Source organism: Centruroides sculpturatus, unplaced genomic scaffold (genome assembly GCF_000671375.1).
Source record: "Centruroides sculpturatus isolate CEXI.00-Female unplaced genomic scaffold, Cexi_2.0 scaffold1401, whole genome shotgun sequence".
NCBI lineage: Eukaryota > Metazoa > Arthropoda > Arachnida > Scorpiones > Buthidae > Centruroides > Centruroides sculpturatus.
Genome location: NW_019386041.1, coordinates 48,945 through 63,778, shown reverse-complemented (window position 1 = coordinate 63,778; position 14,834 = coordinate 48,945). Strand labels below are relative to the sequence as shown.

At 31.3% G+C, this 14,834-nt stretch overlaps 1 protein-coding gene across 1 annotated transcript in view; it reads left to right on the top strand.

Annotated features, from left to right (window-relative positions):
• Positions 1-14,834, top strand: part of LOC111613276 (myotubularin-related protein 2-like) — a 73,751-nt gene that overhangs the window by 38,802 nt on the left and 20,115 nt on the right. The window contains exons 7-11 of the mRNA XM_023354625.1: positions 827-901; positions 2,856-3,044; positions 3,127-3,411; positions 11,364-11,471; positions 11,557-11,649. Coding sequence (XP_023210393.1) covers positions 827-901; positions 2,856-3,044; positions 3,127-3,411; positions 11,364-11,471; positions 11,557-11,649 — 750 coding nt within the window. The remainder of the gene's footprint in view (positions 1-826; positions 902-2,855; positions 3,045-3,126; positions 3,412-11,363; positions 11,472-11,556; positions 11,650-14,834) is intronic.

Here is a 14,834-nt window from a genome sequence, read left to right as displayed (position 1 = left end):
TTACCAATAAATATAATAGTTAAAGAGAAATTCCACTGTTAAGCAAATCTTATGCTTGGATTATATTCAAATACATAAATTATATAAAGCCAGCATTTACATCATTAAACTTATCAATAGACAGAGCATTTATATTATATTGGTTTCACTATTGGATTAATTTCGAATAAGATAAAAGAACATTACATTAAGGCATTATAACCAATGTCATGTCCTTTTCTGCACGAGCATAAACTTAGACACAGGCATAAACATATTTTGGAATAAACTTGTATTAATTAAGGAATGGGATGGTTATACCCAATAAGAATTTTAGAGCAATTTTCTATTAGCTTTTGCACAGCATTAATACACATTTTATATTAATACACATTAATACACAAGCAATATTAATACACAAGATGAATATGAAATTGGCTATTCTTGGATATGATTGATAAATTTCATTAATCTCTATTATTTCTGCAAGAGATTAATAGCAAAATTTGCTTAATTGTATTTGTTTGTCCTTGAATTTGTACAAAATTTTTAGGTTTTATTTTTTATTTTAACTCTTAGTTTTATTTTATGCAATTTTACATGTTCTATTAAATTTGTTTCAAATTTAAAGATTATAATTGTCAGAATATTAATTTTTAATTTGTTTTAATTGTTACATACTATGCAGCATAATTTTAATCTGAGGATGGCCAGATTTTGACTGAAAACATTTCCTTTAATTAAATTAAAAAGTTGATTTCTTTGATATTAGCAGTTATTTATTTATTTTATATTTTTTGAATTGTAATTTAAATATTATTTGTTGATAACTTTTTCTTTATTTCAGTTAGCTGTGCCATCTGCAGCAACTGATGATGATTTGCGAGCTGTAGCCAATTTTCGAAGTAGGGGAAGACTTCCTGTATGTATACTTTAGACTTTATACATGTCTACTATATCAACTTATTTCACTTTTCTTTATAAACATAAATTGGTAACCAATCTAATGGAAAAATCATTAACTAAGTCATTTTTCAGGATTTTTTCCGTTAATTTAACATACGAAGTACAAAATTAAAACATTAGAAAAGTGATAACACAAAATCATTGACAGGGCATTGAATTTTTCTTTTAAGTGTATTTTGGGAAATTTATCTTTTGTCTTATATACTTTCTTACAAATCAGTTCAATCATATTTTACAGGAAAACTGCAAAGCCCACAAATTTCTTTCAAATGACAATAAAAGTTTGTTTTATCAAATGAATCTGTGAAATCATTGCTTATAGATCAATTTGCCATTGAAAACACTACAACACATTAACTTCATGTTCAGTTTTAATTTTATTTGGAAAAAATAAATTAATAAAACAATTTAACCTTTAAGAATATGTGATTAAAGTAATGATGTGCAACTGGCTAAGTGGTGTTGTCAACATTTAATTCTATCACCTAGTAATTTACTTTATCACTTCCGTGATAATGATGTGTAAATATTTTGAAAGTATTTTTAAAAAATCTTATTAATAAGATTTCTCATTTACTCATTTACATGTTTCTTTGAAATATAATTTTCTCTCAACATATATATATATATATGATAGAACAATTTAAAGTGATATATCTATATATATATATATATATAATCACTTTAAATTGTTCTATTATAGATTATTAAAAATTACTTTTTTATCATTTGAAAAAAATTTTTAACTTTTGCAAATATTTCTGTAAAATATGATGGAACAAATCTATGCAAAGATACACAGATTAAAAACAAAACTATTTTCATTAAGAGAAGATCAAGGGAAAACCAGTGACAAAATTTATTGACCCTGATGGAAGCAGTTATTCAATGTATATAGTTATCAACTAACAAAACTATGTGTAATTTTAGAACATTTTTATGTTTGGTGGATTTGCTAATTTGTAATATTTTTTATGATATTCCAGTCGTGGTTAATTTCCTTCTCTGATTCTTTCCCAAGAGAATTGTTGAAGAGTTGCTGGATTTTTAAAAATTTTTATTTTACTTTTTTATAAGATAAAAAAGTAAAATAAAAATAATAAAGGCTTTGTTTTTATGTAAAAATTTATTAATTTTATAATGAGGAAGAGATTTCTCAGAATTATAAGATTTCGTTCTGAAAGCAGAAATGCTGTTTTAGTACCTATATATTTTTAATACCTTTTCTGCTGTATTTAAAGGATTCTCATTAAGAATTATTAGAATACCATATATTTCCAATACATTACATTCTTTTTATTTTAAATGCCTAATATATATGGTTAGGCCATTATGTTTTTCTGTAAATTTTTATTACTTTTTACAAGGTCAAATTCTGTAATGTGTTAAGTTCCTTATTGAGATTTGTTAATGTGTTCTCAAAACTTTGTTTCAGAGCTGTAAAATTCTATTAATTTAGACACTTCTAAATTAGTAATTTAAAATTCTTTCTTTAATGCTTTTCAAAACAGTATGTTTTAATCTGTTATGGTGGGTTAGATAGATGAATCACCACTTCCTCTCATTGTCATTGAGGTATCTGTATTCTTCCCTGAGTTATTTACTATTTACCTCTGTAAAAGACTTTGGTGTGTCACGTTTGGGAACATTTGAATAGCTATGTATTCTTTAATTTATTCGAGATGGAATCTTGCCAGATTTACAATTGGTACATTTCTAGGTCTCTTTCACTTGGAAAGAAAGGAAAGAAATCAGATTTATTGTAGTTTGGATGTGAAATTCCCAACTAATATTTCATCTTTGGTTATATTACCAAAGCACAGCTTAAATCAGGCCATCACTCCAGCCATCCTGCTATAAGGATGAATATTATAATTGAATTTTTAAAGTAAGTCTTTTCTTTTTCTCAGGTACTATCTTGGATACATCCAGAAAGTCAAGCTACCATAACTCGTTGCAGCCAGCCACTTGTTGGTGTCAGTGGAAAACGTAGTAAAGATGATGAAAAATATATTCAGATGATTTTAGATGCAAATGCTCAGTCACATAAAATTTTCATTATGGATACAAGACCTAGTGTTAATGCTGCTGCTAATAAAGTAATAATTTAAAAAATTTTATATGGTTTTTTAGTTATATATATTTTTTTCTAAAATATAATTTATTTTAAAACTTTTATAGGCAAGAGGTGGTGGTTATGAAAGTGAAGATGCATATCAAAATGCAGAATTAGTATTTCTTGATGTCCATAACATTCATGTTATGAGAGAGAGTCTGAGAAAATTAAAAGAAGTGTGTTTTCCTTCAATTGATGAAGCCCACTGGCTATCAAATATTGAATCTACACATTGGTTGGAACACATTCGCAGAATTTTGGCAGGAGCATTACGTATTGCAGATAAAGTGGAAAGTAATAAAACTTCCGTTGTGGTCCATTGCAGTGATGGTTGGGATCGGACTGCTCAGGTTTTAAAGACAAATAATTAATAACTAATCAATGATTGATTAATTAATAATTAATAACTATTGCTGATATAGTTTTTATTTTAATTCAATTTCATCAATCTATCTTTAATACTTTCATTAAGTTATGTACTTTGGGGCCATCCATCTATTACATTATCAAAAAAAGGATCTTTTCTTACTTCTTCCTTCTTCCCTCCCACTCTGTCATCAAGCAACATCATTGTAAAAGCTTCTCCCCTACATCATCACATTAACACAATTCTCTCCATTTAATAAAATAAATACAATTAAATCCATGTAGATCAATTTTATATTGCTCCCAGTATATTTTTTTACACCATTTATAGTAACTTGAATGTTTCCAAGTCTACTTTTGGATGTACAAAGAAGTATCTTTGAAAAGTGGGCATTACTGGTCATTATGCATAAATTTACTAGCGTTTGTTAATGAATGTCTACCATTACTTGTGTATATAAGATAATTTTTTCAGTGAAAGGAATATTAAAAATACTTTTTTGAAAAGTGAAATCACAACACCATGAAGGAATGCAGGTAGCCATATGCACATTGCAGGGCCAATAGAGGTGACAGAGATATGCAAATGATTAAGTTTCTGTATGCATCAGGTTATGTACCCAGTTTCAGGCTATAAAGACCACTAACCGGCTCAGCCCATAAATACTATTGGTGATGATTTGCCACAGCTAAAATTTCAAAAAAGCATAGAAAATTCACCTTGCTGTTGTCTCCAAGACAATATACTACTAGTTAATGGCTGGGGAATGAGACTATTCTGAAGCTGCATGACCTTGGTTTGTTGATGCGCACAGTTGCCATGAGTGTTAAGCTTGATGTATCATCTGATGATGTGTGATGCAATGAATGGAAGAACATTGCAAACACACTGAAGAGGGAGTGGATTGTACCAGTGCATGACAGAGTGCATAGACTGACAGATTTGCCAAATGGCTCATTAAGACCTGTTTACCAGGACACATGACGTACAAAGTTGCCTATCACCATCAACAGATGTATCTGTGTCCGACCAACCAATCTCAACAAGTTGCATAAAGTTGGGTTTCATGCATGGCAACCAGCAACCAGGGTGCCATTAACCACTCGACTTGGGGTTGTATGTCTGGTGTGGTGTCATCATCATTGCAACTGGACTACTGAATGGCATCAGGTATTGTTTACAGATGAATTTTGCTTTTGTCTGTGGAAGAATGATGGCCATGGATGGGTGTGACAACATCCTGAGGAATGCTATGTGTAAGCCCTTTTTGCCAAGTGTTACACTAGCCCCACACCAGCATCATGATTTGAGGAGGCATCATATTCAATTGGTGGATAGCCTTGGTACACATTTTTGGTATTCTGACAGTGAACCAGTATATCACATAAATTGTGGGCCTGTGGTTTGGATAATTGTGCAGACCACACTCAACATGGTGTTCCAGAAATATAATGCCCAACTGCATGTCACATGGTGAACTCTCATCAACCAAAGAATTCACATTCTTCCCTGGCTGTCAGCCTTTCTGAATCACTCTCCCATTAAACACCTGTGGGATCTCATACGATGTCAGATGCACTGGGGACCACAGTCACATACCATAGATGACAAGTGTGCCACAATGGACATAGCTTGGCAAGGGATACCTCGGGTAAGTATTAATAGCCTCATTGATACTATGCCTCGCCATACAGCAGCCTGTATAGCTGCCTGTGGAGATCATATTCATTACTGAATAAACATGTCTTTTGCATATTTTTATTTGTTCTTTTAATCATTTGCATATTTCTGTCACCTCTACTGGTCCTACAATGTGCATGTAGCTATGCACATTTCTTTGTGGTGTTGCAATTTCACTTTTGAGAAGTGTAGTTATGTTTCAATATATGTTGTCTGGATTTTTCCCCACCTGTTATATATATATAAAGCATCAAGTTCTATTGATCTCAGCCCACTCTCTTGTTCTCTAATCATTCTGTTTATGCTGATAACTGGCAATCTGTTGCCATTGTCAGTACATCAGCAGGCAAGAGAATATTGTCAACCTGAATATCATATTACATTTAAATTGATGAGAAACTGTTAGTATAACTTTAAACTAATAACTACTTTTTGGAGAACCAATTTTGAGAAAACAGTTTATTCTCTGTTGATTTAGTGAATGTCTCTTCAATCCGAAAAAATCTCTCCGGTAGATTACCTCACAGCCATTTCAGGTTATAAACTCCTTTTATTGTTTTTTACCGATGCATTTTGATCTAGGTTAATTTACTAGCTCCTCCTCAGTGCTTAAGCGTTCCATGAGTTTCATATGGTCTAATTTTCACACTTATACGGTACTTTTAGTCCCGTTTACAATATTTTTACCATCTTATAAAATTACTCAAAGGGCTTGTATCGTGTATTGTAAAAAATGGCACTGGTTGCTACTGATTTTTCAGTAGCAACCAGTGCCATGTTAAATCCCTCCAAATATTGAATTTTTTCCCAAATCCATATCTTTTAAGTCATTCTGATATTTTCCAACCTGTATTTCTTTCAATGAGTTTGTCTCTCACCTTTGTCATAGGTAATGTCATCTCTTTAAAGCTGTTATACGGCAAACTAATAGTTACTACTGTAACTTCTCTACATCATTTTCATCTAACTATTCAGCAAGTTCCTGGTTTAATTCATCTTTCAGTATTTTCTTCATTTTTAACTCCTTCTATCATGTGGGCACTAAGAGATCCTTTTCTATGTCCATTGTGTGATTTCAAACAGGGCCAAAATGGAGATGTCTGGGTAGAGAAGATGGGATTCCACTACCTAGCTGAGACACTGCCCATAAAAAATTAATCCTTTAATATTACTGTTAATTCTTGTTGTCTTATGGCACAGTAATATGTACTAGCTGCTGGAGTATGCTGATTGCTCCACTGCAGTTGATTGGGCATTATTGATTTTGAAATGCTCAAGCAACCTTCTTGCCTAGGCATGATAAATTCCACACTTCAGTATTAGCTTTTTGTTTCAGAAAGCCTACAATTATAAATATATTTTTATATATCTTCAATAGTTTATTGCATAAATTAATAGTATCTGCTGATTGTCTTAAGTGTTAACTGAATAGATGGGCAACAAGCATCTTAAGGGAGTTAGTCTTAATGGCACCCTTGGTTTGTCATTCTCTGACAATAACTCAACATTAAGAGAACCCAAAAAATATTCGAGTTCTTCCAGTTTTGTTATTGTGGTTCCAAATAAAGCTTGATATCATGCCAGTCCTTAGTCATACAACACTTTCTTTCGGCTGTGAGGGAAGAATGTGACACCAGGCACAGATATGCTGTATTTCTGTTTATGTCAAACTCAAGGGTTTTTTAATTTTGATTAAATCATCAAAAATACAACAGGTAGAAAAATAAAGACACAAAGTAATGCCAACACTATCTTCACACAACCTCAATCATCGTTGGCATTTAGCTCTGCCACCCAGGGTTAATTATGACTTAAAGTAGGGATAGCCCCTTTAGTCAAAATACAGAGTGGAAAAATTTATTTGATAATAATTAACTGTGGTAAGCTTTTTACAAATGTAAATTTATTTACCAAGCTGATGAAAAAGTGTTAGTCTTTGTTAGTCTTTTCTAGTGTCAATTTTTTAAAATAAAATCTTCCCCTGTATTAGTGCAAAGCATATTAATGCACTTTGTATTTTTTCTGCCTATTGCAATAATTTAAGTACTTTTGGCATTCTTTTTATCATAGAATCTAAAACAGTTTGAAAAATTTTAGAATTTGTATTTGTTGTATTAAACTACTAAATTAAAGAAGTAGAATGAAGGAAATTATTAAATTGTTGAAAATGATTTTGAATGTTTGAGACTTTCTTAGTATCATATGTTAAAAAATCTCATTTAACCAATTTTTCAGAAGTTGCTAGCTATTCTCACATTAACAGTAATATTTTTATTAACTGTTATTTATTTTTTATCTTATATTTTTTTCAGTAATTTTTTAGATTAGGATAATTTTTGTTCTCAACAACAAATTTTTTTCACTCTCAGTGTTTTATTCCAAAACCATTTACACAAGTGTATTTAGTAAGATTTTTATATTTGATGTAAAAACATGTTTAAATTTACTTAGTTGATCATATAATATAGAAACTTAAATTCTGCATTCCTATCTGTAAGTTTTGTGGCATGTGTTTCTCATCAATCGAATTTCTCATTTACTAGAAAGATTCAATATCACAACCTTACTGAAATGTTTATGATGAAAGTAAATTAAAAACAAGAAATTATTTATTGTGACATTGTCATCACAATGCTGAGTTGCAATTTTTAATCATATTTTTAAATTNAGCAAACCACAAATAATTTGAGGTGTAGAGCATACATTTTAAATTAAATAATTTAAAAATATGATTAAAAATTGCAACTCGGCATTGTGATGACAATGTCACAATAAATAATTTCTTGTTTTTAATTTACTTTCATCATAAACATTTCAGTAAGGTTGTGATATTGAATCTTTCTAGTAAATGAGAAATTCGATTGATGAGAAACACATGCCACAAAACTTACAGATAGGAATGCAGAATTTAAGTTTCTATATTATATGATCAACTAAGTAAATTTATATGCTCTTGATCAGTAGTGTCTTGCCCCCATACATCATACTTTTCCATTAGCAATACAATCGTGCTGGTCATCTGTCTAACTCCATTCTGGAAAATTTTGAAATTGAAATAATGTGACCTCTGTTTCAAACTGGACATTTGTATATAGTTAATTGGGACCTCCTGCCACCATGGTTTTCCATATCTGGTCTCGACTTTTGTCTAACTCTGTTCTTGAGATTAAGAAAGGATGGACAGATAAAATTTATAGGTCAGAAATTTGAAAATTGCAGTCTGAAAATCTTTCAATAATACCAGATACTTCCATAAATAAGATTTGGGTTCAGTTATGAAAGTAAACAACAATGCCAAATATTGATGGCAAAAATAATCTTTGGCTTATTTTTAAGAACTTTCATTGTAATTTTTATTAATAAGCAAAGTCATAATTATAAATTTCTTCATTTTCACACACTAATATTTCAATGTTATTTTTATTTTATCTTTGCTTCTTACTGATTTTTTAGATTTACCGACTCTAACATTGAATTATTGTTGCTGATTTTGCTCTTCTATAACTTCAAAACTTCTTACAAATTATTATTTTTTAATTAGTCTAGCATCCAAGAAATCCCAGACTTATGTTTTGAGACTTATTTAGGAAAATATCTAAATATTATTCAATTGGAATTGCTTGTCTTTTTTCTGTTTAAACAGTCAAATTTTGTCATTAAAGTTCTATTTTATCTTAAAAAAACTTAGATAAATTTAAGCCAATGAGATTTGCAAATTCAGTTCTAAAACTGGTTTCTTTTAAATAATCAGTGTGCTAAAATGCGTGTAGGGTCTAAAAATTATGAAGTGCATTAATTATGAAAGTCAATGAGAGACTTTAAATATTTGTTAATATTTACATAATAATTATTATAATTTGGCACAAAAATGAGTTTTTTTTCTGTATGGTTATTTTGCCATTATTTTCCTGCATAGCTGTAATATTGAGCAAGAACATTTAAAGAGAACAAAATGATATTGATAAAAGTTGCAGATATTTTAATCAAATAAGATATATAGAAAAGTACAAATTTTTAAGAAAACAAAGTTAACACGTGCAAGTTTATTAATTAGAGAAAATTTAGTAATTTGTTGCATTTGACTAAGTACAGTGGAACCCCGGTTAATGAACTTAATTTGTTCCACGACTCCGTTCATTAACTGAATTGTTTGTTAACTGAAGCAATTTTTCCCCATAGAAATTAATGCAAATGCAAATAATCCTTTCTAGTCTCCGAAATTTTTGTGATTGTATTTGTAATATACAGTAACTTTCTTTGATGAAAATGTAGGAAAATGTAGTATCTATCATTACAGCAACAAACATGTAAACTTTGTTTAATAAAATAGCACTGTACATACCTTCATTTGTTGTAGTTGGTGGCAGAAAAGTGGAGATATACAAACCTTAATGCTTAGAAGGGAAATTCCCTCCAAAAAAATAATGGGTAGCACTTCATCCGAAGATTCTTCGAGTCAAAGTCTCTTTCGGTAAAAAAAACCCACCAGTGGCTAAGTGGTCTTCATACCTTGAACACAGGGAGTTCGTTCATGGGTTCGCACCTCGCTCAGACAGACTGCCCACATGGAGTTTTCCGGGTTTTCTCCACATCTGTAATGCCTAAATAGGGACCAGTTTCCCTTAAAAACACCTCCCAGAAGGCATTCACCCTAGGCAGATTGCCTGAGTGTTGCGTTGGCATAATTTAACAAACAAATTCTTTCCGTAAGGAACAAGAAATTGATCTAAAGTTGATTGCCTTACTCTTTTAATCAAAATTTTTTTCAAATGCAATAGCACATTGTCGTTTTCTATTGCCACTATGACTTTTTTCTTTCTTGGATGCCATATTGATTAAATATATAAATCACAAAACTGAAAAAAGAAGTATAGCACAAACACTCAGAAAAGCAATGCTTAACTCGTGCATGCCTAACACCAACTAAAATTTGACACAAAATACCGTTACGTTTGTTATCCGAATTTTGTTCGTTATCCGAGACAAAATTTTTTCAAAATAAAAGTTTGTTAACCGATTTGGTCGTTAACCAGGGTTCCACTGTAGGCAATTTCTAATGTGTGATAAAAACTTCTTGGGCATTCAGAATATCAAAAATTTTTCTCTCCATTCCCTGATTTAACAATTTAATAAATCGAAGGCTTTAAAATTTTTTCAAGTATATTTGGATCTCTGATAAAGGCAATTATCAGGTTGTAAATGTGAAATTTAGACATTTTGAAAGAAACTTTATTGACAAGTAACTCGATGATGACAGTTCATTCTTATAGATAATCACCAATATCGAATATGTCTTGTCACCTTTGCTGCAAACTTTCCATCCCATGAACATAAAGTGACTAGGATTTTTCTTTGAAGAAAGTCTTGAATGTCAGATATTATCATTGAACTGCATATTGGAATATGGTTCTGCAAGGCACGAAATAGACGGTGATTGGTGCCAAGTCTGGGCTGTAAGGCAGAACCTCTTGGTCCACACCGGCCGGCCGGTCAGCCAGCTTATCTAAGGTCGTCTTTGCTCTGTGTTAGCGTGCTAGCATGGCAATATCAGACTTTGTCAATTTTTTTTTTTTTTTTTTTTTTTTTTTGAACAGAGTTCTTTGGTTTTGGTGTTCAAATGATCTAGTTGTTTATGCTACAGTTCTTTTGTTACTGTGATATCTGTTGGAAGCAGTTCCATCCTGACAATGGCAAGCAAATGCAAATCATTGCCTTCTTCTGCACTGTTGGCCCTTTGACATTTGCAATGGCCGATCAACTTTTGTTCATCCATGAACACTTTAACAAGTATCTTGCAAATGGGATCGTGTGCTTTTGTTGCATTGTGGCCACTTTTGAAGCAATAGAATACAGCATGCAAATGTGTTCTTTTGAAAGTTTCATATTGTCAGACATTGCCAATGCATCTATTTCCAATGAAATTTGTGAATTCCTCCAGTTACTATACTTATATCCCATGTCAAATGTTCTAGAACATTTTTTCCAAATATTTCTAGAAAAAAATCAAAATTATGAATTTTGCATTTTCATGATGAACCTGTTTTTTGTATTATTATGAGCTTTTAATTAAATATTTTAGAGTCGTTGTCATTGGTCATGTTGAAATAATAGGCACTGTCTTTAATTAATAGTTATATGTTTTAAAGTTTTTATGAATTAAAGCTCATTAAATAATAATTTTGAAATAAAAGTATTTTGTTAATTGAAAAATCTAAGTTGTTGTAATTTCTTTTAAAATATATAAATATCTTTCAGTCTACCAGTTTGGCAATGCTGATGTTAGATCCATTTTATCGTACAATTAAAGGCTTTGAAATACTTGTAGAAAAGGAGTGGATCAGTTTCGGCCATAAATTTGCTCAGGTAATTTTTGATTTTCAGATTAATTTTAATTCTTTGCCTTTGACAATTAAAAAAAAAAAAAAATAATAATAATAATGATATGCAGCGTATTGGACATGGAGATGATAAACATTCCGATGCCGACAGATCGCCCGTTTTTCTTCAGTTTGTAGATTGCGTTTGGCAGATGCTAATTCAAGTAAGTTATATTGATTTGAAAAATCAAGTTTAATATTTTAATAACACATGAAATAACATTTGTGTGTTGATTTTTGGACTACAGTACAGCGTCGATTTTCCGAATCGATTGGGGTTGTTCGTATAACTGATATTTCGGATAACCGATTTATGTACGAAAAAATAGTTTAATGTATCCGATGTTGAAATTTTTCTCCGTTGCGTGTCGCTTTACATTGAATTTTCGTCGATGTTAAGCCTAACGAAGACGATTGTATCGTAAAAAAATTTTTTTTATTTTGTACAAACAAAATAAATATATTGAAAAATATAAAAACAATAAAAAATTATACATCAGATGTTAATTTAGTATCAAAAATGTAAAATATTTGAGTAGCCCAAGACATAGACAAAGATTGCAGCGCCACAGCACTGGCAAAAATTTAAATTTGCCGACTGGAATTCTTTCGGATGATTGACTTTCGGAAAATCGACACTCTACTATATATAGAAATGATTAATTTTCACTTAGAAAAGAAAAAGTTTTTAAACTTCAAATGATAGACAAATGCAAATTTCATAGGTTTCAAATTAATTTTTTTGAGTAAAATTAAAATCTTATTTCAGATTGCTTTTGATTGTAGTAGAAACTGCTTTAAAAAATCATATTCAGGGAGGCAAAAAAATAGTCTTGCTATAAAGGTGACCTTTTAATTATGAGAGCAGTTAATTTTCCTTTTCTTACTTAAAGTTTACAAAAACCTCAGTTTTTCATTTAAATTGTTATACTTTGCTAAACTTTTTATAGAATTTAAAGTGCATTGAAATAATAGAATTCAGTATGGTTCACCATTTAAAAAGTTTTATTGTATTAATTTACAGAGGTGCAAAATATTTTTGGGATCAAAATTTTCCCTAGAATATAAATTATTACATGAAAAATAAAAACAATTTGTGAACAAATTAATAATTATTTCTGTGTAGTTTAAAAATTTGAAATTAAATTGTACAAATAAATAATAAATAAAACTCAAAGGTGACTGACAAAGTGATCTATCAACGCACAGCCCAAACCACTGGACGGATCAGGCTGAAATTTGGCATGCAGGTAGATGTTATGACGTAGGCATCCGCTAAGAAAGGATTTTGATCAATTTTACCCCAAGGGGATAAAATAGGGGATGAAAGTTTGTATAAATCTTCTTAGATTTTCGACTGATTGAACTGAAATTAAAGATTGGAGCTACTATGATGAAGACGTCCGCTTAAATAGGATTTTGATAAATTCAACCCCCATGGGGGATGTAAATGTATTAGTTTGAACCTATCAGTACCTAATGGAACGAATAAATTAAGACGAACAAAATAATTTTTAGTTCTAAATGTTGACAATAGATGGCGTTAGTAGTATTTTAAAACGCTCTATCGTTGTGTTTTCACTGAGTTACATATACCCGATGATGAGTGGCCGCCGTATCTAATAGTATGTACTATACCTAAATATTTCTAACGGATTATATTTGACGGGGGTTAATTAGGTATAGTTTTTGCAGGGAATATATTGTACCCTTTGTACATAGTTGTACAAAGAAGTTTTGTAGGCCCTAATTTTTTACACACGCTAAACAAAAGTAAAGCCGCAAAAACTATACCTAATTAATAATAATACTTCTTAACGCGAGCGAAGCCGCTGGCAAAAGCTAGTAAATAATAAATAGGTTTATCGTATAATTTTATACTAAACATACATTAATGTAAATTTTTTAATCAAAAGAACTTTTTAATTCAAATATCTGTCATCATCGTTGCATTATACATACAGCATATTGTGCGAACCGAGGGGGTAGAGCGAGAGCTTCTCCCCACTTACCGGCTTTGCTGTCAGAGAATGGCTATAGGAGGGCTAAAGATATGAGTGGGGAGGAGTCGGAAGTCGTGATCAGGTGTCCAAAAGATTACACGGGTTTAAATAAACAACACATTTAATAAACATAGAAGAAAATATACGTAAAGATAATAAATACAACACACGCGTATCAAGATATAAATAGATATGCTATATTCTAACCTAACCTAACTCAAATGATCGAGAGAGACCTCACGTTGGAGAGAGAGATAATTATGGCAAGGGTTTACCTCGTAGGAAACGCTCTCATATTATAGGGCATTGATAAAACGCTCTGTGATTGTCATCTTCTAATCCGAGGTATCCTTTGAAGGCTATGTGGAGCGATGTCCTTCTCAGGCCGTTCGGCTAAGTTATGGTGTATGCTCCGTCGCTCCTAATCTGTAGAGAGTTCTTCCTGGTGAAGTTCGCTCGGCGGTTTCTTCGGTTAACCTCTTTGAGGAGCAATTCTGACGTATATGGAGAGAATAGAAAATATTCAAAGTCTTTTACCTTTTTATGGAGCGGCGATTATGAGCTTCGTAGATCCTGGGAGTGCTGGAAGAGTAGTCCACTGCATTCTCTTCCCCGACGATCGCTCTCGAGGTGTCAGATCGTTCCCCTTTTATATTCTTTAGCGTGGGAAAAATCTGGGATTTCGTTGACGTCTTTTGACAGTTCTCTCTGATTTATTATCGTCTCCCCGCCGTAGAAAAATTCATTGCCTTATTTGGTCATTTCTCGTCCGGTCACTCAGACTTATGGAGGATCACGGGACATCGTGGTCCCTCGTCGATTACCTTCGGACGATGAAAGTCACCCTCGCTTATTACGCAGTTAGTGTGAAAACACAAAATAGCGTCCGTATTCTCACAATATGCTATTATAAACTCTATGTACTTGTAATAATTTAATAGAAATAAAATTGAAGTGTTGCTGATGTAATGAATGACTATTTTAATCACTGGGTGATAATTATTGGTCTGGGTGATTTAATCACTGGTCTTTTTGACATCCAAATAAGCAATATTTCTTTATAACAATGTTTATGCAATTTTTTTCTGAAAAATTATTTAATAAATGCACCATTTTTTGCAAAAAGATAAACCATTTTGAAATTTTGACTGATTTTTTTTATTATTTTATTTTTTGAAAATGCTGTCATATTTTTGAGACTTAAAATATATTTTGATGATTATTTTTATTTTACAAAAATATCTGAAAAATATCTAAATATATAAAATTACTTGTCCTGACTGATTGACTGGGTGACTGATTGATAAATCATTGCCCAGGGCAAACCACAGAACCTAAAGAGGTGA